Source organism: Carettochelys insculpta, chromosome 1 (assembly GCF_033958435.1).
Source record: "Carettochelys insculpta isolate YL-2023 chromosome 1, ASM3395843v1, whole genome shotgun sequence".
NCBI lineage: Eukaryota > Metazoa > Chordata > Testudines > Carettochelyidae > Carettochelys > Carettochelys insculpta.
Genome location: NC_134137.1, coordinates 275,591,805 through 275,616,592, shown reverse-complemented (window position 1 = coordinate 275,616,592; position 24,788 = coordinate 275,591,805). Strand labels below are relative to the sequence as shown.

General features: G+C 42.2%; 1 protein-coding gene across 1 annotated transcript in view; it reads right to left on the bottom strand.

Moving 5' to 3' along the window:
• The window catches only part of RFX4 (regulatory factor X4), a 103,059-nt gene that overhangs the window by 34,581 nt on the left and 43,690 nt on the right, over nucleotides 1-24,788 (bottom strand). The window contains exons 8-12 of the mRNA XM_074983839.1: nucleotides 24,560-24,704; nucleotides 16,730-16,824; nucleotides 13,559-13,676; nucleotides 4,979-5,098; nucleotides 3,205-3,366 (exon numbers count right to left, since the gene is read on the bottom strand). Coding sequence (XP_074839940.1) covers nucleotides 3,205-3,366; nucleotides 4,979-5,098; nucleotides 13,559-13,676; nucleotides 16,730-16,824; nucleotides 24,560-24,704 — 640 coding nt within the window. The remainder of the gene's footprint in view (nucleotides 1-3,204; nucleotides 3,367-4,978; nucleotides 5,099-13,558; nucleotides 13,677-16,729; nucleotides 16,825-24,559; nucleotides 24,705-24,788) is intronic.

The following is a 24,788-nucleotide window of genomic DNA, read 5'->3' as shown; positions in this document are numbered from 1 at the left end:
TTGTGTGCATTACTAAATGTGTAATGCTTTTGAAGTACCGGTCCACAGAGAAGATAGTGAGTTTTCTACTGGAGCAGTATCAAAGTCTATCGTCAGGTGGCAGAAATTGTATTTCTGGCGATAAAGACCAGGGTTCTGCTCTGAGATCCCTGGGTGTACCTCCATGATACACACACACAAATTCTGGGCACGTGGGTGCAACACAGATTCATTAGTTTTTGGAGGCTTTCAGAAATGTGTTGGAAGTGAATGCCCCTAACATTCCAATGGAAAAATAGGATGGTTTTAAAAACTTTGTTAAAATAAATTAAAAATTGCTGGTGGCAAATTGTGTGAGTAGTTCTAAATTGGGCATGTGGGACAAGTTACTGTTGCAAGCTTACTCTCCTTGAAGGCAATGGGAAAGTGTGCTTTCGATTACAAGTGGCTTTTACAGAACTCTGAATATTTAAAGCATTCAATTCCTGTTTGTCGAGAGAACAGGGCACATTTTAATAAATTTGAAGTAACCAGAAAGACCTACAGGTTGAACCTCTTTAGTCCAGCACACTTAGGATCTGTCTGGGGTTGAACGAGTGAATTTGTCAGGCCACGGGATGATAATATTGTCTAGCAGCATTACCAACATGTCCACTGCTTTTAGAAGACACTGAAAAATCTTTCCTTTTTATTTTATCATCAGTGAACTTTCCACACAAATGCCTTTTTCACACATCTGGAATATTATCTGAATCAGCACCATCACCAGTTGGGGTATTTTTTTTCATATCCTCTCTAATATTTTAAAAAACCTTTCTATTATATTTTTGTACAAATTACGCAATATACCCTATATTATCTGATACCCTAAAACTATGGCAAATTGATTAACCACGATGGTTTATAATACATTCTCAGCCACACAAAGTAAAATACAACGCATTCCTGTAACTGCAATGTTTCTGGTTCTGTATGACTTTACTTGTATCAATCTTCATTCACATAAGTTGGGTTCTAGACAAAATGAAGATAATGACAACTAAAATGAAGCTAAGCTCAATGGCTTGGGAGAAACAGCCATTCTGCCAAACAAAAGAACATCTAGAGAAAATGGGGAATGTTGCAGGGAGAAAGGGACATGAAGAACTGGTCAAAAAGAAGGACTAAAATGATCAAAGATGAACTATCTTGAGAAAAAAGGTTTTCCATGGAGGCTTGGCTAAGACAGGCTGCAGTAGAAAGGCATGGGTGGAGGGTTCTTTAGCCATAGTCCCTGTGTCTACCCTGAGGCTTCACTTTAGCAGTCCTCAGCCTTGGAGGGTCACAGCAGGAGAGACAGTCACTCAATCATATTAATGAACATCACTAAAGTAAAATTAACACAATGTGTGAATCCTTCTGTGGCCCACTTTACTGCCTTAGACCATTCTCATTTTGTATGTGTCCCTTTTGTCTAATGAGGGGTGGGGAGCACACAGTTATCAGTTTTTTGTTACTGGGGGATGTTTTATGGCCTGTGTTATGTATGGGGCCTGACTAGATGATCACAATGGTCCCTTACGTCCTTAACCTCTGTGAATCAAATTATTCATAAAATCTATATCTGAAGCCTCTACAGGGGAGAGCATACAGCATCCTACTTCATTCAGTGTATTTTCTTTTGTGCCCATCCTTCATGTCCAAGAACCATATGACTCTAGTTTTGTTGTTTTGATTTTCAGGATATGGGATTGTCATATTTTCACACAGGTCTAAACTTTAGGCTAAGATGCTAAAGTCTCAAACAACAAGAAAACTCGAAGCTTTCACAACATTATGTAAATTGAAGGGCATTTTAATCCTGTTTCAGCCACAAATACACACCATGGTTCCCTAGAATACCTTTGAAGTCAAGAAGTACATTTGGCACCTTTATTCATCCTTTAAGTACTGTTTGATTCTCCAAGATAGTAGATTGCCATCTTCTGACATTTTTCTAGAAGTTTTTCTTGCTACTCTATCACATTGAAAAAGTTAATTTTTTTATTGTTTTTAACTGGCAATCATGTCCACTGAGTAACCAGGACAGCACCTGTGCTTGGATTCTTTCCTGACAATCGTTCAAGTTCCTGACTCCTTTCCTGCATCTCTGCAGACTTAAATTAGGAAAACAAAATATGTTTGATCTCAGAGCAGAACTGTCCCATTCATAAGACAAGGTGGGGTGGCTGCCCCAGGCCACGTGCTTTTGGGGGCTCTGCTGTGACCACCCCAGCCTTCTGCCCTATGAACAGGAAGGGAGAGGATTACCTGGAGCAGGGCACGGCAGCAGGGGCCAGTGGCGGCAGCAGCAGCAGCGGGTCACCTCCTCTCACTCCTCTCCCCAACCACGCGCTCTCCATGGGGGCAGTGCCAGTAGTAGCTGGTTCTGCTCTACTGTGCTCCAGCCTCCCTGCCTGCTGAGCCCCACTCCTCCCTGGAGAAGTGAGGCTCAGTGGGCTGGGAGGGTGCATCGGAGTGTAGCAGGCTGTCACTTGTGCCATGTGGTGAGTGCAGGGGGAGGGGAGCCCCAAGGGGACCTGACTCCCTGCTGCTATCCGCTGCCACACCCTGCCCCAGGAAGTAAGATGTTGAAAGGTACAAACAAAACATTAAAGCTAAAAAACAAAACAAACCCAGAGCAGAAGTCTTCATTACCACCAGTGGGAACTGGAAGTTGTGGGTGGTTTTGAAAATCCTGCCAAAAGCCTATACGGCTTCATAAATCTGGCCCATTCAAACTACGGTATGCCCATGTTTTGAGAAAGCATGTGTTGGTAAGTCATTGAGGGATTTCTATGGGGCTGCATTTAGAAAAGGCTCTTTAAAAGTATTGCTAGGCATATGCAATTTCAAACTAAGCTTTGAAAACATTTTGGAGCAAAATTGTGGCCCTGTTCTTCTAAGGGCCCCAGACCTGTGCACAGAGTCCATAATATACTGATATCTCATCTGGTTTTACAAATGTATATCTTGATGCACAGGAATCAATGCACATGCTGGATCCTTTTTTCAATTGCCCTGCATACCATGTTAGGCACGATACACGGAAAACATCTGTTTAGAATGATTAATAACATATGCTGAGTCCAGCTTGAAACAGACATTGCTCATAATTTTTATTTCAGGCTTTTGGGGGCTTTATGCAACAATTTTTCAAAAAAAAAAAAGCAAAAATCAAGAACCAGCCATCTTTAGCCTACCTACCTGTTGTAGCTGCTATGTTAGCATACTCTGGGGATTGATTGCTCACAGGTGAGGGTGCAGATGGCATTTCCACCGAGGTGGCAGATTTAGCTGGAGAGAATGGCACTGGGGAGGGAGTTGGAGCAGCAGGTTCTGTCAATATAATTTCTTCTCGTATTTCTGCTAAAGAAGGGGAGAGAGGTCAGAAAAATGTTGTTAAATATGGCTTGTGGAATCCCATGAAATAGATTATTCAGAAAAGTAAATTTTAGATGCAACCACTGGTGTGTGAAGGAATTGCCTCACTCTGTCTTTAACTTAGATATTTTCATGGCCTCATTGCTGTAGTACCTCTTCATCATTAATATGCTAATCCTCACAACATCACTCTGAGGCACTCTGATGCCCATTTTACAGGTGGGGAACTGAGGCATAGAGAGGAGAAATGATTTACCCAAGAAGTCTGTGGTAAAACACAGATTTGAATCCAGGCACCACAGTCACAGGACAGCACTTTAACAATGGACCATCCTTTCTCTTCTGAGCCTTTGTTTTCAAGTTTAGTCTGTGCTCAAATGGACAGGTGAGCTTTTCAAAAATTAGCTCGGGAATTTAGCCCATGCCTTCCAGAAAGGGCGGAGCCTCAAGCAGAACACGACCAAGGGCAGCCCTTAGGGCCACCCAGAGCACAATGCTGGCCCCCCACCCCAGCCCTCAGAAGCCCTGTGGAGTGGCAGAGTGATGCTTCTGTGGTGTTTCAAAGGGGCCCAGCAGAAGTGACCAGTGCGGGTGTTCTAGGGGAGACATGGCCACTTGTTCCCGCCCCCATTCCCCAGAGCAGTGTGGCCTAGGAGTAGCACTTTCGGGCCCTACCACTCTGGGTGGGGGGGTGGGACTGCCCCTGCGCTCACTGGAAATCGTGCGATGTTGACAGCGAGGGCAGGGGTGGCTGACACTGGGGGATGCATGTGGCCGCTTGTGCACCCCGCACACACATCATCTATGGGGCACGAAGCTCCTGTCTGGGAGTTTTGGCCCTGTTGAAATACCCCTATGCAACTTCCTCCCCTTGCCTCCCTTGTTGGTGCACCTGGGTGGAAGCGGCAGGGCCGGGGCAGCTGGCCCTCAGTGCTACCTAGACCATGGTGCAACCCTGCAGCCCTCAGCACTGACTGCCTCCCAGGCACCCCTACAAGCCCTCTGGAATGCACAATGTGGTGCTCTGGTGGCCTTTTAAAGGCTCTGGGGTTCCATGTGCCTTCACTGCAGCAATAGGAGTAGCAGCAGTCAGGAAACCCAGGCCCTTTTGAATTGCCAGGTCCTAGGGCAATTGGGCCCTTTGTCCCCCACCCCCGAGCTGCAGTCCTAGTGTAAAATCAGGAGTAACTCGACCAAAGACAATGGACATAGTATTGTAAAGACAGTGTAAGGGAGAGCCGAAATCAAGATCAGTGTCACTTAAATGTGACTGTGCTTTATAGGTTAGTTGTTGTGAAAGTTCAGTACAAAAATCCTGTGCTGATATTTCAGAGGCAGGTTTAGGCACTGAAATTTTCAGATTTCCATAACAAAATGCAACAGTCACAGCAACAAGCAGGTGGTCTAATTCTGAATTAATTTCAGGGTACTCACACACCCCTGACATAACAAAAGAGCTGATAATGACTTGTTCTTATTGGACAGGACTCATTAGGACATATTAAGACTAAAGAAATGCCAATGTACAGAAATGGGTGAACCACACAGAGTAACATTATAGATGACATGTAAGGTGCTGCTAAGAAAAGAAACTCACCTATGCTTCCTTCTCCTTTCATTGCCCTCATTAATTCGTTAGCTCTCTCCTGACAGTGCAGTGATTCTAACAGGTATAATACATAGTCATCAAACATCAAGTGAATAAGGTGAAAGGAGCCTGGGGAATAAACAGTGTGAACAAACACAGAAGTAGTTAATGGTTTCAATATACTTATGCAAATTATTACAGTATTACAGAGTAAGAAACTGAATACTGTTGGCTCCTATATTGTCCTGCTCCAAAGCATGTCTCTTACTGAAATGCAAGTTGTCCATCAATGTTAAAGGCAAGCTAAGAGGTGAGGGTATTTTTGTGTCGGGGTTCTGCTTGCCAGAGTATATTCGTACCTGGATTTATACAGATGATGTGAATTCCTGGATCATTTCTCAGAAGTTAAATTTATGTCTTTGGGGTCCAGTTCCTGAGAAAAGTGTCCTGACAAATAAGTATCATTTTGTAGCAATTATAAATCTGGAGCAAGAAGCCGTTCGTACCAACCTGCCTTTCTTATGTCCAAACAAGCACTTACTAAACCAGAAGGGGTGGTCTGGGAAATCAGGAAATGAATCAAAACAATAATCTTTTCCCTCTCAGATATGTTAACCCAAATATTATTAAGCTAGCTGGACAGTCCATGGTGGTTTTAAACTGGAAAGATACGGAGAGGGATGTGGCAAAGGTCAGAAACAACAAGACCTGGATCTCAGCCTTCCTTCCACATCTTCCCAACAAGAGTCTGATTATCTTTTTGTTTGCACTTTTCAGCTGACTGGGCAATGCTCTGATAGATAAAGGACTTTGAGACTAGCACATTTTCTTCCCAACTCTATGTCATTATTGTTGTCAAGAATCAAAGTCCATTTTCCATCTAGGATAGGATGCCCAAACAACTTAAGAAAAGAGGTTTTAATGGGAAGTAAAGATAGGTACAATTTGAAGAATTTAATAAATAAGGAACTTTCCCCTTTTTCATAATTATGTGAGTGTTGGTAAATTGTGTTTACAGTTAGACTACCTAGGTTAAAAATCACCTTGCTTAAAAAGCAGCAAACTTTAGGATGTAAACTGATCACCTGGCTGAGAGCTGGGAATGAATATTTTTCTCTCACATCCTAGCATGGTACAACTGGCCAAGAACTTTATAGGATAGGGTAACTCCTCACTTCAGGTCATCCCAGTTAATGTTATTTCATTATCAGGATGCTGATGTGTTAGAGAATACATTGTTGAAAGTTACACAATGTTCCATTAGAAGGTTGTTTGGCTCCCAGGATTCCAGCAGCTGAGCAGAGGCTTACCCCACTCAACCAGCCAAGCATTTCAGCCAGGAATGGGTTAAGCCCGCAACTTCTCTCCTAGGCAAAAGTGCTGCTGTGGGAGAAATGGGGCAAGCCCCAACATCAAAACCCCACCCCCCTGTCTGGAAGGCTGGGCCGGCAGAGTGGGACAAGCCCCCATGCCCAACTCCCCTACCTGCACCATTGTTTCAACCAAGCGCCACAATCGTCATTTGTGAATATAGTAGTCAATTGTTTATTTTAAAATTACATATATATACAGTGTAAGTTTTTAATAATATCTCTTTTCTCCCTGAGGAATCTCACTCCCTCCATTCACATTAATTCTGATGAGGAAATTGGATTTGCTTAACATTGTTTTTGCTTAAAGTAGCAGTCTTCAGGAAAATAGCTACAATGTTAAGCAAGGAGTTACTGTACTTTTATGCCTTTCTCTAGAGCATCAGATTTCTGACAGATTTAGAATACTGAAAGGGACAGATTATTGACACCTAAGACTTCAGAGAAGGAATATGTCAGAATGATATCAATGAAAGACTAAAACCCTCCTTACATAAAAATGTCGATCCATCTGTTAGTGCAGGATTCACTCTTTATGGTATATTTGGAGGCTTATTATCCAGTTTATCTTTGAATAACTCAACAGCTGAGGTTTCTTCTAATTCCCACAGATGTTAGTAGAAATTGTGGAATGCCTCCTATGGAAAGGCAGATGTCTGAGGTATTAACACTGCTTCAGCCAACCAAAGCAGCATCAATATATTTGGCATTAATTGTTCCACACAAAGGATCAGTCAAGTTATTAAGTACCACATGACATTAGCTGGAATAGGAAGTGTACTGAATGTTTTGGCTTTGCTTGTGTTTTCCCAGCATGAGGGATGGGAAACACCATGTTTAAGAGAACAAAAAAAAGCAGTCAAGTAGCACTTTAAAGACTAACAAAATAATTTATTAGGTGAGCTTTCGTGGGACAGACCCTCTTCTTCAGACCATAGCCAGACCAGAACAGACTCAATATTTAAGGCACAGAGAACCAAAAATAATAATGAAGGTTGACAAATCAGAAAAAAATTATCAAGGTGAGCAAATCAGAGAGTAGAGGGGCAGAAGCAGGGGAGGGGTGAGTCAAGAATTAGATTAAGCCAAGTATGCAAAAGAGCCCCTATAATGACCCAGAAAATTCACATCTCAGTTCAAACCACGTGTTAATGTGTCGAATTTGAATATAAGAGAGTTCAGCAGCCTCTCTTTCAGGACTGTTGTGGAAATTCCTCTTCAGTAAGATGCAAACTTTTAAGTCATTAACAGAATGGCCCACTCCATTAAAATGCTGGCTAACAGGTTTGTGGATCAGGAGTGTTTTTATGTTTGTTTTGTGCCCATTAACTCTTTATCTAAGAGAGTTTGAAGTCTGTTCAATATACAAAGCATCTGGGCATTGTTGGCACATGATGGCATATATGATGTTAGCTGGGGAACATGAGACGGTGCCCGTGATTCTGTGAATAACCTGGTTAGGTCCAGTGATGGCATCTCCAGAATAGATATGGGGACAAAGCTGACAGTGAGCTTTGTTGCAAGAAAAAGTTCAAGGACTGGTGCTCCTGCGGTATACACTGTGGTTGTGGGAGAGAATCCTCATAAGGTTGGGAGGTTGTCTGTAGGAGAGAACAGCCCTGTCACCTAGAGCCTTCTGAAGTGTGGCATCCTGATTAAGGATAGGTTGTAGGTCTTTAATAATGCATTGCAGTGGTTTGAGTTGGGGGCTGTAGGTAATGACAAGTGGTGTTCTGTTCTTGGCTTTTTTGGGCCTATCTTGGAGTAGCTGGTCTCTGGGTATTTGTCTGGCCCTGTCGATTTGTTTTTTTTATTTCTGAAGAAGTGGGTCTGTCCCAAGAAAGCTCATCACCTAATAAATTGTTTTGTTAGTCTTTAAAGTGCTACTGGACTGCCTTTTTGTTTTGATAGTATATAGACTACTATGGCTTTCTCTCTGTTACTATTCATCTTTAATAGTTATGAGTCTTGGAAGATCTAAGCTCATTTCTTGGCCGTTCTTGGGCAAACCCCTTCCTAGGAGGCAACCTGAAACAAGCTACACAAACAAAGATCTGGAAAGGGAAAGAAGACTTCCCCGTGCAGTTCCAGGCCTCCGCTCAGCTAGAGAAATGTCAAGAACCAGAGAACAGACGTGAGGGAATCAGTAATAAGATAGCATTGACTCTTCTCGTCTAGCCTCCATAGATACAGACTAAAAAATTTATATGAGAACTTGGGCAGCATGAAAAATAGGCATGCTTATATGCTATCACTAGGCAGATGCAGCAGTGTATGGAAGATAAGAAGAAAAGGAGAAAATCAAGCCAGACTACTTTGTCTGTGGAGCATACTGGAGCACAGTAGAGTTAATTGATACATACATATTTTTAAAACTAATTGCTTTTTTCCCCCAGCCCAATCTTTTTTCAAAAATGAAAAAGTTCACAAAGACACTTTGACCCTCTTTTCTAGAATTTAAACAATTTCCCATGAAATTTTGTAAAAATTTAAAACCCAAATTTGTAGCGATTTTAACCAAAATACCTTTAATTTTTTCATTGCCCAACACCATGTTGTTTGATAAACAAACAATGTGCATATACATTTACATAAAGCTTTGATAAAAGGTAAAATAAACTGGTTTTGTACAAAACAGGAAAAATGGGTTTGCACCAACCATTGCGAAACAGAAATTTTGGGATTAATATTTTTAATGTTTTTCAACCAGATGTGTTATACAACAGAGCTGGGTCAATATTTCAGATTGTTTTGCAAAGAGTCACTCAAGTGAGAATGTGACTTGCCCTTTACTGGCTGGCTTCTCACCATGACTACTATATTTTAGATATATTTATTTGGACTGGCACGGTAGATTTAAAATTGCCAATCAAAGGTTTTAGGCACCTTTGGCAGGAGTGAATACCATCAGACTGGAATAAAAGTAAACCAACCCACCAGCCACTCCAACAGCAGAGAAAATAGCCAGCTGAATAGCGATCAACTCTGCCTCTGCACCCCCAAATTCCCAAACCACAAGCACCCACAATACCCATCGTTCCTCAGAGGAAAGAGATGGCTTCTCATTGTGCTCTGAATATCAATAGATTTGTCTATTTCAAACCTAGGGATAATGGAAGGGTGAATTCCAGAACTGCCCCCCCCCTCACAAAGTATGTCTTGCTAAAAAGCCAAAAGATGTCAGCTTGCTGCTTGCAAAGATGGTGGCTGGGAACAGAGAGGCTCTCTCTCCTACAGGCAGGTCCTTGGTCACAGCCCATGATCTGGCCCAAAATTTTCAAATTTATTTACTAATTTTTTACCAAACTTCTACAACAAAAACCTTTACTAGAGTGGGATGCTTAATATGTAATTTCAGGATGACTGGTTTTGTTGGGGGGCGCAGTGGGTTTAGAGGAAGGGATTGAAAGTTGAGTTTAGGTTGGGAAGCTCACTTCTACCCTAACAAGTGGCATCTGCTCCCCCATAAATATATGGTTCTTTGCTCATATATGCTGTACGCGTGGAGTGTAGCAGAAGCAGTCTGAAAGGCCCCATATCATCATGCAATGCAATGCTATCTTGTAATTAGGTTTTCAAAGCAACTGTGCACACACTTTTCTTCAGTTGTGACAGCTCTCGTCTTTATGTTCCATTCTCTCAATGCACGCATGCGTAACTTCCATTGTCATTCATGGGAGTTACACACACACAGAGAAGAGACAACAGATGCTTTGTGTCCCTGAGGCAAGACCAAAAACATTGGACATTTTTATAAATAGAACACGTGTATTAATGGGCAAATCTTCTTCCACTGGCTAGTATAAAAGGCTTGATTCTTCACTTGTGTGATCATTTACACCTGTGCAAATCAAAACTGTAGGCTTCCCATGCATCTTACAGAAATTAAAATGACTTAGAAGGTGCAACATAATGTAGAGCCTTACCCATGCGCTGTAGCTGTTTAGTTTTACAATTTTTTTAAACTGGAAATCTTGTAAAAACTGCAAACGGAATAAGCTATTTTCAGAATGCTTAACATCAGTTACAACGTTAGTAGAATCCTACTCTGTTTAGAAGTGTTATGAACACAATAGGCCTGACTGACCAGTATGCTAGTCCACTATTTGCATTTCAGTTACTTATTGAGAAGCTATTCATGCATAACAGTTTTTATTTTATGTTTGCAAGCTACTGTATTTAGCAGGAAACCTCTGACTGACTCTTTCAAACATAGCTGCATGTATTGGAGAGGATTCATTTGTGTCTGATAAATTATATGTTCATTTAGTTAGAGATGAAAAGTCCCTCCCCCGCCCTCCATCCCCAACACTATACCTGCAGTAATAAATTGTGTTTGACTCTTTCCAAAAAGACCAAATTGCATGCAATCAGGATATTGTTGTAGCTACACTATCCAGCTAACACACAGCAAACATCAGCAGCTAGTCACAAAATATGGGAATTATGGGCAAGTATCATAAAACAGAGATATACAGATCTGGGGAAGGTTGAAAAGGCTCCTCTTACTAATTAGTTGTTTTAATACACAGGATGCACTACCAAAACATTGCCACCTACTGCGTCTTTGAAATGCATAGACAGAGGAGGGGTAGCGGGAGAGAAAAAGGAGAGAGATGAGCTTTTGTCTGCCAGGAATTGTTTTGACTTGCTCATGTCATGCACCATGCTTAAAAGCTTTGCCCAGACAGATCTGTATGTTATTTCAGGATATAAGCAAGTCAGCCAAGTGGCTTGTAGTAAAACATTCTATAGTCAAATTTCCAGATCATGAATTAATGACAAAGCTAAAATATATTTACTGTCTAAAAGAATGACCACAGCACCAAGCCATTGATTTTATCATGTTTTTGTTTCAAACACACTTTCGGATCATAGGGGTTTTTTTTATTTTTTGTGTTTTAAAACAATGACACTAAAAGGATCTGGCACTATTTATTGTGCAGAATAATCAATAAAACCAGTGTCTGTTTAAATAGTGACCAATATAGCATAGGTCTCATTCACTGTTCCCTCTATTTTTTTCTGTCCATGGGCAGAATAAATTTTGTTATATGTGTCCAAAGGCATTTGCACATGTTCACCACCCATAGAAACACATGCTGCCTGGTGGCTGTGGGTGCTCTGCTAATCAGCCAGGCAGCACCTGAGTCTCTTCTGGGTGGCTAACCAAATGCTCAGCTTACAGGGAACGCTGGTTTCATCTATGATAAGGAGCAATCTATATGGAAGACAGCATCTAGAGTAAATGTCATCTTTGTCTCTCGGCTGTATGGTGCTCATTTAAAATGCAAGATAGTGCACAAAGAGAGGCAGAACTATATTAAATTAAGCACACAAGTTCCTCAGGTTGGATTCTGATATATTTAAGTTCAGAAGATAATTACACTTAGTGCCATTTTTTCTGGGGGTGGGAAGAAGAGGGACCAGTACTCAGCTGGCTCCATGTTGATCCCTGCCCCAACCCCTCCAGCTAGTCCCACAGCTGGGACTCCCAAGGTGCCGGTCCTCAATACTGGCAAGTACCAGCACAAAAAAACTCACTGATTACAACTCTGGGACATGCTCAGCTATAATTCAACACAAAATGTGCCTTACAATGGCTTTGTAATTAGAATATTATTGCATTCATTCAAGAGGTAAGCATTTGGTTCATTCTGTCACACAACATTTCAGTCATTTTTGAGAAGTGGAGAAGAAATTGACCAAGTTTTGTTACACTAGGGTCTGGATGTGGTTGCGGTACTCATGCTCTTTGAGAAGGTGCAGTCCCTGCTCTCTCAAAACTCCCACTGACTTTGATAGACCTGCACTTTTGGACACACACTGAGAGAAATTCAAGGGGTCTACTAAAAACAAATAAAAGCCGTTATTCACAAAGGCAGTGTGTGTGTTGATAGAGAGAAAGGGACTAGCATGGGCTTCCCAGAAGAGAACCTTCTGAAGTCTACAGTGTCCTGATGAAGATGTAAACAATAATCATCTCAGCACAGCTGCAGACAGCATTATCAAACCCAAGTTATTAAACAATTCTATACTCTATTATTTACATCCTTGTAAAATGCATTATTTTCAAACATCCCATTTACACTGATTTTCCATGTGCTGTGATAGGTTGAACGCAGACGTTTTTAACAGATATAGCTTGTGACTAACACAACTAAATTACCAATACTTTAAAGAGACAGCAATTTATTTTCAACGTATTTTTAAGATGGACTGTGCACTTGCAATCTGCCCTACTAGAACTGCACAGAGCAATTCCCCAAATGCCATGGAGAGCACACTGCACGCGGCTGCTCATATGCTCTTCCCTAATACACCATTATATCTAGAGATATATTTTGCATAGGGAGGAGTTCCTGTGTATGTGAACATAGCCCGTATAAAATTTAGTTTATACATTTTGCAAAAAAAAAATAGTATTCTATTGTGCTATATATTTGTCCTAAATCAGAAAGAAAAATACTGCGTATGTACAACTTGACAGACTGCCTGCAATTTTTGGTACCTTAACTTGCACTTTTGACATTTCACGATTTTAACAATGAGCCCTCAACACTGCACTTATTGAGTGTTTTGCGTACACAATAAAGGCTGCTCCTGAAGCTGATTGCTGCAAAGCAGTAGGGCCAACAGCCCCACCAGGCCCTGGGCAAGATGGGGTGGAGGGGTTCCCTGCTCCACACCCCCTGAAGGGGCAGGGCTTCAGGTGGAAGCCCTCAGCACTGCCCAGACCACAGCACTGTCTGGAGAGTGCTGCCTGATACTGCCCCCTCACCAGGCAGCCCTAAGAGCAGCCCAGATCACACAGCCTGGCACCCCACTGGCAATTTAAAGTGCCTGGGGCTCCGGCAGCCCCTGGTGGCCTGCTGCAGAGAGTCCAAATGCTCAGAACTCAGCATTTGCTTATTAGCTGTACTGAGGGGTCACTGTATTGTGCAGAGATTAAGCAATGCTCAGCACTGCCAGTGATCTCTGCTTCTCCCGTTTTGGTGATTAAGGAGGAGCGGAAAAATGAGCGGGGATAGATATCAGCTATGGTCAGGGCATGGGTACCTCAGTACAATCCAGTGAATACAAATGTTGTGTAGATGCCTTTTAATGGTTTTCACTATCCCGCTTCTGGCCAGGAGTGGTGACTCAAGCTTGTGCATGCTTAAAATCTGTACTAAGAAGAAACTGACAATGGGGAATCAGTACGATAAAATCAAAGTACCAAAGCTGGGCGCACTGTGCAAAGTCATGTCCCGAATCACTCGTGTGCCAAAACAGGACCACATCAAGAGGAACTGTTGGGCTACTTTCTTCAGAGAGCCTTGTCTCTTGGCAGCTACCTACAAGAAAATATATACATTTCACACAGGTAGTAAGCTTTCATTCTCATTTCCACTGTCTGGTTCCATCCAACATTGCCCATGTCCTTCTATTTTCTTTACTAAAATTACATCCCATTGTCAGAAAATTGGGATAAAAATTGAAACAATAATGATCATTCTATAGACATTAAACTGCAGGAAGAAAAAACCTACAATAAAATTATAACACCTAAAATATAAAATGCTCATGCTTGTGGATGGCAAAATTTGGATTATAAATAAATTATATCAGACTGTCCAACAACATCATCATCTTCCTTCAGTTCCTTTTATGGGAATTCTCTAGCAGCTCAGGAACAAATTTATAATAAATAGTCTCAGGGGTGCACTGCAAAAATTTATTAATCTGAATTTTTGAACTAATGGGTTCTTGTTGTGTTCACATCCCCTTTGCATTTTCTTTCTGTGAACACTTAGGCTACATCTACACTACAGAGATCTTCCAAAAGAAGCCCTTCCAGAAGATTTCTTCTGAAAGAACTCCTTTTGAAAGAGTGCATCCACACACAAAAAAAGTGGATCAAAAGAGTGATCTGCTCTTTTGAAAGAGAATGTCCACACAGCCCCCCCTCTTTCAAAAGAAAGGGGCCAGACATCAAAAGACCAGGCCCCATGAGGACTGCTCTTTCGAAAAAAGGGCCTGCAGAGCATCTACACATGTTTTCTTTCAAAAGAAGCTTTCAAAATGGGGCGCTCTTCCTGAAATGGGAGTGGAAGAGCGCTTTTGAAAGGAGCGCTGCGTTCCTCAGGTGTACTTTCAAAAGAACACTTTTTGTGTGTAGACGCTCCATGGGATCTTTCCAAAGAGCCCCCTTTTTTCAAAAAATCTTTCGAAAGAACTTGCTAGTGTAGATGCAGCCTTAGGCTGTGTCTATATTTGCTTTTGCTTGGCAAAACTTGTCGTTCATGGGTCCTTAACACTCCACGCCCCCTTCCCCTGAAAGACAAGGTTTTACCGAGGCAAGTGCATGTGCGAATGCTGCTCATTGGTGGTGGAAATATTTTGTCTGCAAAAGTACAGACATTAAGCATTCACACGGGCCGACTTCTAGTGCCAAGGCTGTGTTGACGCAGCCTTGTCTCTAAAAGCCTTGTAGTGTAGACGTACCCTCAGATGATCACGTTTCATTCACAATCATACTTATCACAAAGCATATTGTGTTCTTAAATATTTATTTTCTATAAGTGTCACTGTAGCCATGTTGCTCCCAGGATATTAGAGAGACGAGATAGGTGAGGTCATATCTTTTTTGGACCAATTTCTGTTGGCGAGATACACAGTAGAAGCACCTGTTGACAGAGTTGTGTCAACAGCAACTCTGTCAACAGAGTGCATCTACACTCAAAAGCTGATCAACAGATCAATCTGCTCTGTTGACAAAGAGCAGCCTGACTGCCTGGCCCTCTGTCGACAGAACGGCTGACCAGAAGTTCTGCCAACAGGCTGCCCGGGGAACCAGAAGCCCTCTCTGTTGACAGAAGTATATACGCTGTACTTCTGTTGACAGAACTCTGGCGAGACAAATGCAGAGCTCTGTCGAGACTCTGTCAACAGAATGCTGTATGTGTGTAGTTATGCTGACAGAAGGCCCCTTCTGGCCACAGAACTCTCTAGTGTAGACACAGTCACAAATTTTTGAGCTTACACAGAACTCTTCCTTGAGTCTAGGAAACTTAGAGATGTCATAGCTAAATACAAGGTGGAACTGCTTGACATAAGTAGTTGACACATATTTCAAGGGACCATTCAAAGTGAAAGGGCCCATTCATTTTCTATATTCGCATTTGATCATGAGAATCATTCTCATTCTGTCAGAAAATAGAAAAAATAACAGGAATAATATGATCCACTCAAAGAACTTGTCTATGTATCTGGGAAGATCGACCCAGTCAAGATCGATCCAGAGTTCAATTTCGCATGTCTTCTAAAGACGTGAGAAATTGATCTGTCTGGGGTCCACAGTTGACCCCCTATACTCCTGCTCTTGTGAGGAGTACGGGAATTTGGTGGGAGAAACACTCCCATTGACCTCCCTGAATAAGGACAGACCTAACAGTCAGCTGCAGATATATCAATTCTAGCTATGCATTTGCCATAATTAGAATTGCTTATCTGCAGTTGACTGGAAGGTCTAGTGTAGACCAAGCCTTAGTAATTACAAATAGTAATCTGTAGACTAATGGAAATGTTTTAAATATCAAATAATTTGAAATAATTGATATATTGTCAGGGGATGAGCCATGACATTCTACAAACAGAAAAAGAGGTAATATTGTTTAATAAAGTGTTCTTAAGTTCTTTACTTGGGTCTGTTAGTAAACAATGGAAGCAAAGAGTTGCAATTTGCCAAAGGACATGCTAATACAAAATGTATGTTCACCAAAATGTTAATGCTGAGGACATGGTAATACAAAATGGATGATAATCTACAGACAGAAGCTAAAAGCATATGATATATTGACTAGTTATGTATACTATATACATTTATATTGATGCCTCACTGGCTGAAAATTCTCATGTATTCACTCAATGTGTCCATGCAAGTAATACTAAAATTTAGATCTGAGCTCAATTACTGGGTTTTCAAAGCAATTCCTACAAAATCACACTGTTTTATCTGTAGGCGAATGATAAGTTTGTTGTTAACCTTGAATTCTAAAATGAATCCTCTGGGCTATATATTATGTTCATTAAACACTTAAAAGGGCATATTAATTTATAATCTCCACTTGCAATGGTACAGTATTATTACACCCACTTGAACACTGGGCTTGTTGGGAATCTGACCTCTGATCCAGCTTCCCAGTTTTGCAAACGGTGCCTATTTTTAAAATAGCGTGAGTGAACATCTTGCGTCTGAACACTCTCTGACTTTTGAGTGTGAAATTTAGATCCAGAATTTGCACCTTGACTCTGTGTCTACTAAATACCACCTGCTTTAGGAAAACAAGTATTGAACATGCTTATACAACACATTAAGTGACTTGGGTCCTAACTCCTATTTACCAACCTTCACAACACATCTGTCCACCATGGAATCCAGCCACTCAATGTATGACTCAATGGGTGACTGCTCCTCCAAAAGATGATCAAACTCCTGATACACTAACAAAGAAAAACACTCCAGATCAGGACTTTAATTCCATTTTAAAACAAATAAGAAAAAAAGGTCAGAAAATCAATAAGTTGCCAATTTGCTAAGCTAATAATACATCACTTATAACTCTCACTCTCTCCCTTTCTTCACCCTCCCCCCCAACATAATGACGCTGAACCCATTGCTGTGATCGGTCTCTGTCCTGCTCCTATTGAAATCAATGGGAGTTTTTCACAGATTTCAGTGGGAGCAGGATCTTGGCCCATCATTTAAAATTCATTGTTTGATTTAAGCTTTAGCTGCTATGCTCAGAAGTAAAACACATTTATGGTGTTCACAGTGCTGAACAGTAAGCTAGGCTTTGACCCCCATGAGGAAAAAAAGGCCATGCATGAAATTGATTTAGAAATGCATAGAGAATCTTTTAAAAACGCAGTGGATGAGCATTGTTGATAGGCCTCTCAGCAGCAAATCTCCAGTGCATAGAGCTTTAGTCATAAAAAATGCACTTGCTTGAACTGCAGATGTCATTTACGTGCACTATGAAAGAAGCACAAAATCTATTTTTTACAAACTTGTAGGAAGTCAGTTACTACCAACACACCAATGCCATTCTGACTATACACCCAAAGGAGTTTCTACAGACAGATGATCCTCTTCCAAATATTTTTTTGTTCACAGACATAGAAAGTAAACTCACACAGTCCAATCAAATGCATCAATTAAACAGGAGACGCCCTCATTTACTTAGGAGAAGAAGCTATGTCACGGGGTGATTTAAATGGGCTGTGCACTTCCACGTATATTTAATTATAATAAATAGCAGGAGGGAGGAATTTCCCCCACTGGAGTAGATGGTAGAAGCAGGGAGAAGAGGCAAAGTGCCAAGCTGCCAGCTAGGGAAAAGTACTGGAGACAGAGAAAAATGCAAACTACCAGGATGTTCTCTTCTTGAGCAGCACGGCCATTCTTTGCAGCAGTACCCTGGTTAGGGGCTGTAGATTGTGAAGTATTGTTGTGAGCTGAAGCAACAGATCGGGTGGGAATGTATTTAAGAGTTTCCTTGCCTGACAAATACTTGTGTTTTGATTTAATTTAGACTCCATTACAAAGAGGTAAGATTGTCACAGCTGTTATTCAGCCACTCAGGGGAACAATGAGGTGCAAGGCTCCCCTTATCTCCCCAGTTGGACCTGCTTGCACAGTCTAGATGCAGTGGGGAGAACTCTATCTGTCCAATAGTTCATATTGCAAGCAAGCGGTGGGTAGAAGGTGGAGGGAGGAAGGCATAGGAAGAGCCCTCTGTGTGCCTCTTTCACTGACTACGTAGCAGGGGAGTAAGCGGACTCTTTAGTTACATCCTCTGCAGAGCGAAGAGGGGAGCACAAGTGGAACTGTGATCCTCCGAGTCCAAGTTTGTTGCCAGGTTAGTAGCTATTGGGAAAATGACGCTACACATGGTCCCTTACTCAGGGCTGATTCCAAAGTTACTATCAGGCCCAAAGCAGCTGTTGCACACCCCTCTGCAGGGGCCAGAGGGAAAATCACGATAGAAGTAGTTCTGTAGTTAAAAATGAGAAAAGCCATTTTCTGCTAACAAATGACCTTCGCTTTCAGCAAAATTTCCCAGTTATAGTTGGAGGCTGGGAGTCGGGATGTTACAGCACTAGAAGGATGTTAAGGAGCATTGGAAGCCTACATTGGACACGTGTATTAAGAGATCTCCACAACACAATTATACCATGAGGGCCCCATTTCACCACATGAGGAGGCACCCAGGAAGGAAGCTTGTAAATCTGTGTTCACAATGTTTAGCACAATGGTCTCTGAGGCCGACCGTGGCCACCAGCAACTACTGCAGTACAGTGACCCACTAACCTGCAGCGACAAACAAGGCAGTTGCCCTGGGGCCCAGCAATTCAAAAGGGATTGGAGCCCAGCGCCCAGCCACCCCCACTGTTTCTGCAGCAGTAGCTGTGGCCAGAGCCCTGGGCCTTTTAAATCACTGCCGGAGAGCCACGTGGCGCACTTGGGGCAGTGCTGAGCGCTGGCTGGGGCAGGGCTGGCACAACACAGTCATGGCAGCAGAGGACCATATGCCCCTAGCCCTGTCCTTTCTGTATGAAGCCTCACCCCTTCCAGGAGCATAGAGCTGCCCTCCCCACCACCCACCACACACACTTTCACCAGGGGCCCAGCAAGTCAGGATGCTGGAGAGTTATCCAAGAGTTTTTGATGATTCAGAGGAAAATTCTATCAACAGTGGTAAGACGAGTGCGTGGAAGGAGAGAGAGCAGGTGATACTATTGCAGCTAAGGAATTACGGTATTTAGCCTTAATTACAAAAGGGTAGATTGTCACAGCTATTATTCAGCCACCCAGGGGAAAAATGGGGAGCAAGGCTCCCCTTACCTTCCCTCTCAGATCTGCTCATTTTAGGGCCCTAGACAAAAGAATTAAGTAGATTTTTCAGCCTGCTGTAAACCTTCCAGTTAGAAGGGAAAATACTGACTTGCAAGTGCGATATTGAATTTGCTGCAATGTTGCTGAAAATAGCACCCCAGAAAGAAGGGTCATTTTTTGGAACTAGCTCCTTGCAGACTTGCCCTTGGTTACCTATCTTTAAATGATCTTCATCTAGGTAGAGACTACGTCCAAAGTTGGAAGAAAGCTCTTAACGTCAATTTCACATACATGCCCTTATCTCAGTATAATCCCCTGCATTTACACCGGAAACAGTAACTCAGTGTTCCTCTTCTTTCTCTTTCATGCCTTTATCCTCTCCATTTCTGTCCGTAAGGCTGGCCCCTTCAGGAAAGCACTTATGTGCTGAATTCCATCTGCCCTGCAGGGAAGTTCTCAAGCATTTGCTTAACTTTAATGGGATTTAAATATGAATGTAAAGTTTCGCACGTCATTAACGGTCCTTCCTAAATGGGGATGCTCTCCTGAATCTGCTCTAGAAGTAGTACTGATATTAAGTATTATCCCTTTGGGAACTAGGCAATTTCCAGAAGTATATGGCTTGTACTCTGAGGATGGTGAAGAAGATAGATTTTCTGGATCTTGGGAGCCAGGATGACTTTGGATTCTATGCTTCAGCATGTCCTGAACTGCTTATCTTTCTCCTCCTTCCTGTCCTGAATTCTCACTACTCTCAACCCTTCACTGCTGCCAACTCCTGGCTTTTTCCCTGAAATCCAGGAATTCTCAGGGGGCAAGAGGGTCAGATCAGAAGGTAAGTTCAGGCTGGGAGGAGCTGGTAAGGATCCCAAAACAGTTCTTTGCTGGGAAATGAAGCCAGCAGAAGGTGGTCAAGGGATGTGAGTCTTTCGGAGGTCAGTGAGGATTGCAAGGTAGATGGGATCGTTTTTGCTGTTTTCAGGAAAGCAAAGAGGAGGACTCCAGATAGAAGCAGAGGCTGAGACGGTGCTAAAGATAAGAATACTTATATTCAGTATCCTAGTGTAGCGCACCTAGGGATGCACACACATTCTGTGGGCACCTTGTGTCGCTATTTTACACATGGGATAGGTGAGCTTTCACCCTAGAATCAATTTGCCACTAAACCAAGTAGTGGCTATGTCATCCAATCTGAACATAAGAACATAAGAACAGCCATATTGGGTCAGACCAAAGGTCCATCCAGCCCAGTATCCTGTCTGCCGACAGTAGCCAATGCCTGGTGCCCCAGAGGAGATGAACCAAAGACAATGATCAAGCAATTTGTCTCCTGCCATCCATCTCCCGCCTTCGACAAAAGGCTGGGCACCATACCTTACCCCTTGCTAATAGCCATCTATGGACCTAACCTCTAAATATTTATCGAGCTCTTTTTTAAACTCTGTTAGAGTCCTGGCCTTCACAGCATCCTCTGGTAAGGAGTTCCACAAGTTGACTGTGTGCTGTGTGAAGAAAAACTTTCTTTTATTAGTTTTGAACCTGCTACCCATTAATTTCATTTGGTGTCCTCTAGTTCTTATATTATGGGAACAAGTAAATAACTTTTCTGTATTCACTTTCTCTACACCATTCATGAGAGGTGTGATGCATATTTTCTTCTACAAATTCATAAATAAAACTTCAGACAATTGGAGAATAACTTGCTGATAAAAGTGCCTTTTAAAACTAGTGCTTTGAAAAAATAAGCCTCTGGAACAGCAGCTCTATTTCTGATTTTGGTATGAGGGGTGACCTGTGCGTGCCACAATGGGTGGGTGGTGGAAGGGGGTGCAGACTGAGGACAGCAGTTTCATTAGTGTTACTGAGCATGCTGAGTACAAGCCAAGAAGCAAACTGGGGCAGGGTATTGACCCCATCCACACTGTCTTCCCTCCCCTGCACATAGTCTCTTTCCAGGAGCTACTAAGGTACTTGAAAACTCCAGTTGTCAGATAATTTAGCAATTAGCTGACAGAAGCACTTTTTCAAATTCCTATGTAAAGGAAAGAAAATTAAATCAATATTAGTCCCAATCAGTTCTAATACTAACATGTTCTGACATCTTGTGGCCAGTCAGTTAAGGGACAGTGCAGGCACTTTTGTAGCACCTTAAAGCAAGCACTGCTTGCTTTGTTTTGCAAAGATACAGACTAGCACAGTTGCCCTTCTGACACTGTTTAAGGGATACCTCGTTAGCCGTAAAAATGTAATATATATTTTTTACTTTGTTACTAACTCTGTGAAGAAGAATGAGAGAGAGAGGGAGATACTGGACTATCAGTGTTAGGACTCCTGAGCTCTGTCTCAGCACTAGTGTTTAGCAAGCTACTGCAGGGGGCAGATACATCTGAATTCTATATAATAACATCACTGTGCCCACGCTGGGTCAGACCAAAGGTTCATGTATCCTGTATGCTGTCTTCCAACAGAGGCCAATGCTGGGTACTTCAGAAGTAATGAAGAGAAGAAGCAATCGTCAAATAATCGATCACCTGCTGCCCACTCCCAGCTTTTGGGAAACAGAGGCTATGGCCATCACCCCCATCCAACCTGATTAGGAGCCATTAATGGACCGATCCTCCTTGAACTTATTTCATTTTTATTGGACCCCTGTTATAGTTTAGCCCTGTCCATCATCCGCTAGCAAAGAGTTCCACAGGTTGACCCTGGAGAAATAATTCCTTTTGTTAGCTTTAAATCTGCTGTCTCTAAATTTCATAGGGTGACCTTCTTGTGTTATATTAGTAAAGGAATAAATAACATTTCCTTATTCAATTTTTCCACACCAGTCATGATTTTTTAGACCTTTAACATATCCTCCCACCCTTTTGTTATTTGTTTTCCAAGCTGAAAAAAAGTGCCAGTCTTTTTAATCTCTCCTCATAGGGAAGCTGTTCCTTACCTCAGTAAAAACAAAAAGCAGTCAAGTAGCACTTTAAAGACTAGCAAATAGTTTATTAGGTGAGCTTTCGTGGGACAGACCCACTTCTTCGGACCATAGCCAGACCAGAACAGACTCAATATTTAAGACACACAGAACCAAAAACAGTAAGCAAGGAGGACAAATCAGAAAAAGATAATCAAGGTGAATTTGGCACATTAACACATGGTTTAAATCGTGATGGGAACTGTCTGAGTCACTATAGGGGCTCGTCTGCATACTTGGCTCAATCTAATTCTTGACCTTCCCCCCCACCCCTCCACTCTCTGATTTGCTCACCTTGATTATCTTTTTTTCTGGCTATGGTCCGAAGAAGTGGGTCTGTCCCATGAAAGCTCACCTAATAAACTATTTTGCTAGTCTTTAAAGTGCTACTTGACTGCTTTTTGTTTTGATAGTGTATAGACTAGCACGGCTTCCTCTCTGTTACCTCAGTTGTTTCTGCTGCCCTTCTCTGTACCTTTTACAATCATACATATCTCGTTTTAGATATGGAGACCAGATATGCATGCAGTGTTCAAGATCTGGGCATGCCATGACTTTATGATATTTTCTTATCTATTTATTTACTTATTATCTATTCCTTTCCTAATGATTCCAAGTATTCTGTTAGCCTTTTAGATTGCCACTACACATTGAGCAAATGTTTTCAGAGAACTATTCACAATGATTCCAAGATCTCTTTCTTGAATGGAACCAGCTTATTTAGATGTCATCATTTTTGTGTGTATAGTTGGGATTATATTTTTCTATGGGTATTACTTTGCATTTATCAACACAGAACTCCATTTGCCCTTGCATTTCCCAGTTACCTAGTTTCATGAGATCCCTTTGTAACTCTTAGCAGTCAGCTTTGGACTTAACTATTTGGAGTAATTTGCAAATTTTGCCATGTCTGTTTTACATTATTTTCAAGATAATTTATAAATAAATAACAGCACTGGCCCCAGTGCAGACTACTCTTTTTTTGCTGTCTTCTAAGTGGAGTACCTGGCAAAGTTTTCATGGTCAACTAATGATCCTTCAACCATTTGAAAGACGAGTACATTGTTATCTTAATCACCCTGTCTCCCTCTGTTTGTAAACAAACTCCCTGCCCCAAATGCAAAGTTGGGAGTAGAACAAGTTCTGCTGCCCTTAAGAGCTGCCTCTGCAGGGATTCCCAACCTATGGGTCCTGACCCAAACATGGGTTGCCATTAAATTTGATAAAGGTCACCAGCTGGGTGGTTCCAAGCCACATGTGGCTCTTAAAGAAGCCATTTGCAGCTCCAGACACTGCCACCTGACTCCTTCTCCAGCTACCAGTACCTGCCCTGCTGCATTGAAATGGAACTCAATTTAATTGGTTTAATGGCTGTCAGGAGGGATTCAGCCATTAAACCAATTAAATTGAGTCCCATTTAAGCACAGCAGGGCAGGGAACTGCCCATGCTGCAGGTGGGGGCAGGCAGTAGTAGGGCTGGAGGAGCCACGCAGAGGAGGATGTGGTGGTGGTGGTCTGGCGAAGGAGCAGCAGGGGAAGCAGAAGGGCTGATGTGAGGCAAGTGGGAGGTGGTTTAGGGCTGCAAGGGGTTTAATCCTGGGGCTGGGGGACAGTTCAGGGCTGCAAGGAACTTAAGCCTAGGGATGGGGGGCCAGTTTGAGGCTGTGAGGGGTTTAAGCCTGGGGGCTGGGGAGGGTTTGGGGCTGCAAGGGGGAGAACCCCCCCCTTCCCTAGTTTTCAATTACCTTGGTTTATGAAGTCGTACTGAATTGTCAAAATGGGTCACCATCTCGAAAGTGTTGGGAACCGCTGGGATTTAAGCAGATCTCAAGTATGAAATGCAAGGGATCGAACTCTAGGGAGGGGTGACCACACCCCTTAAGCCCCCCCCATGGCGCTCCTGTTTGGAAGTGAGTCACACACGCAATGGGCCCATTGTCAAAGTCATTCAAAAGGCAGCTATCCCATAACAGCAAAACTGGGTATACAATCAACTTTCTATTCTATCCAATAAAATGATTTAAGGGCTTGATTGAAGGCACTGGGCAGACTTCCATTGACTACAACATACTTAGGATCAGGCTATAGTTCTGCATTGGTCATTTGGAAGACTAGAAACAGTGTCTCAAAGTGGAATGTCTTGGTTTTGCCTCCCTTTTCTTTTTAATAGATATATCAATATTTGTCTGATCTGTAAGCAGACAGTAGCCCATAATGATGTGCTACCACATTGTTACAATCTCTTAATTATTAAACTGATCGAGAGTAAATCAATTATAAAATTGAACATGATTATTATTGCCATTGTGTGTTTCGTGTTCAACCGGAAACATAGCTCATGGTTCCTCATACTCTCTCTTGAGTTTTATTCTTACATTGTATGATGAGCTTTCTGTGCTCCTCACGTGAGTCCTCCATAGTGTAGAGAGTCTGTTTCGTAATGCTGTTCAGATCCACGTTCCTCCAGTCCTCTAGCATTTGAAATGTAATGTCTGTACTGTGGATCACCGTTCTTGAGGCCTGTAATCCAGTCCAATCCACTCATTAGTTCATGGTATATTAAGTTAAAAAATAGACTTTATCCCCTTTTACGCTTCCTTAGCA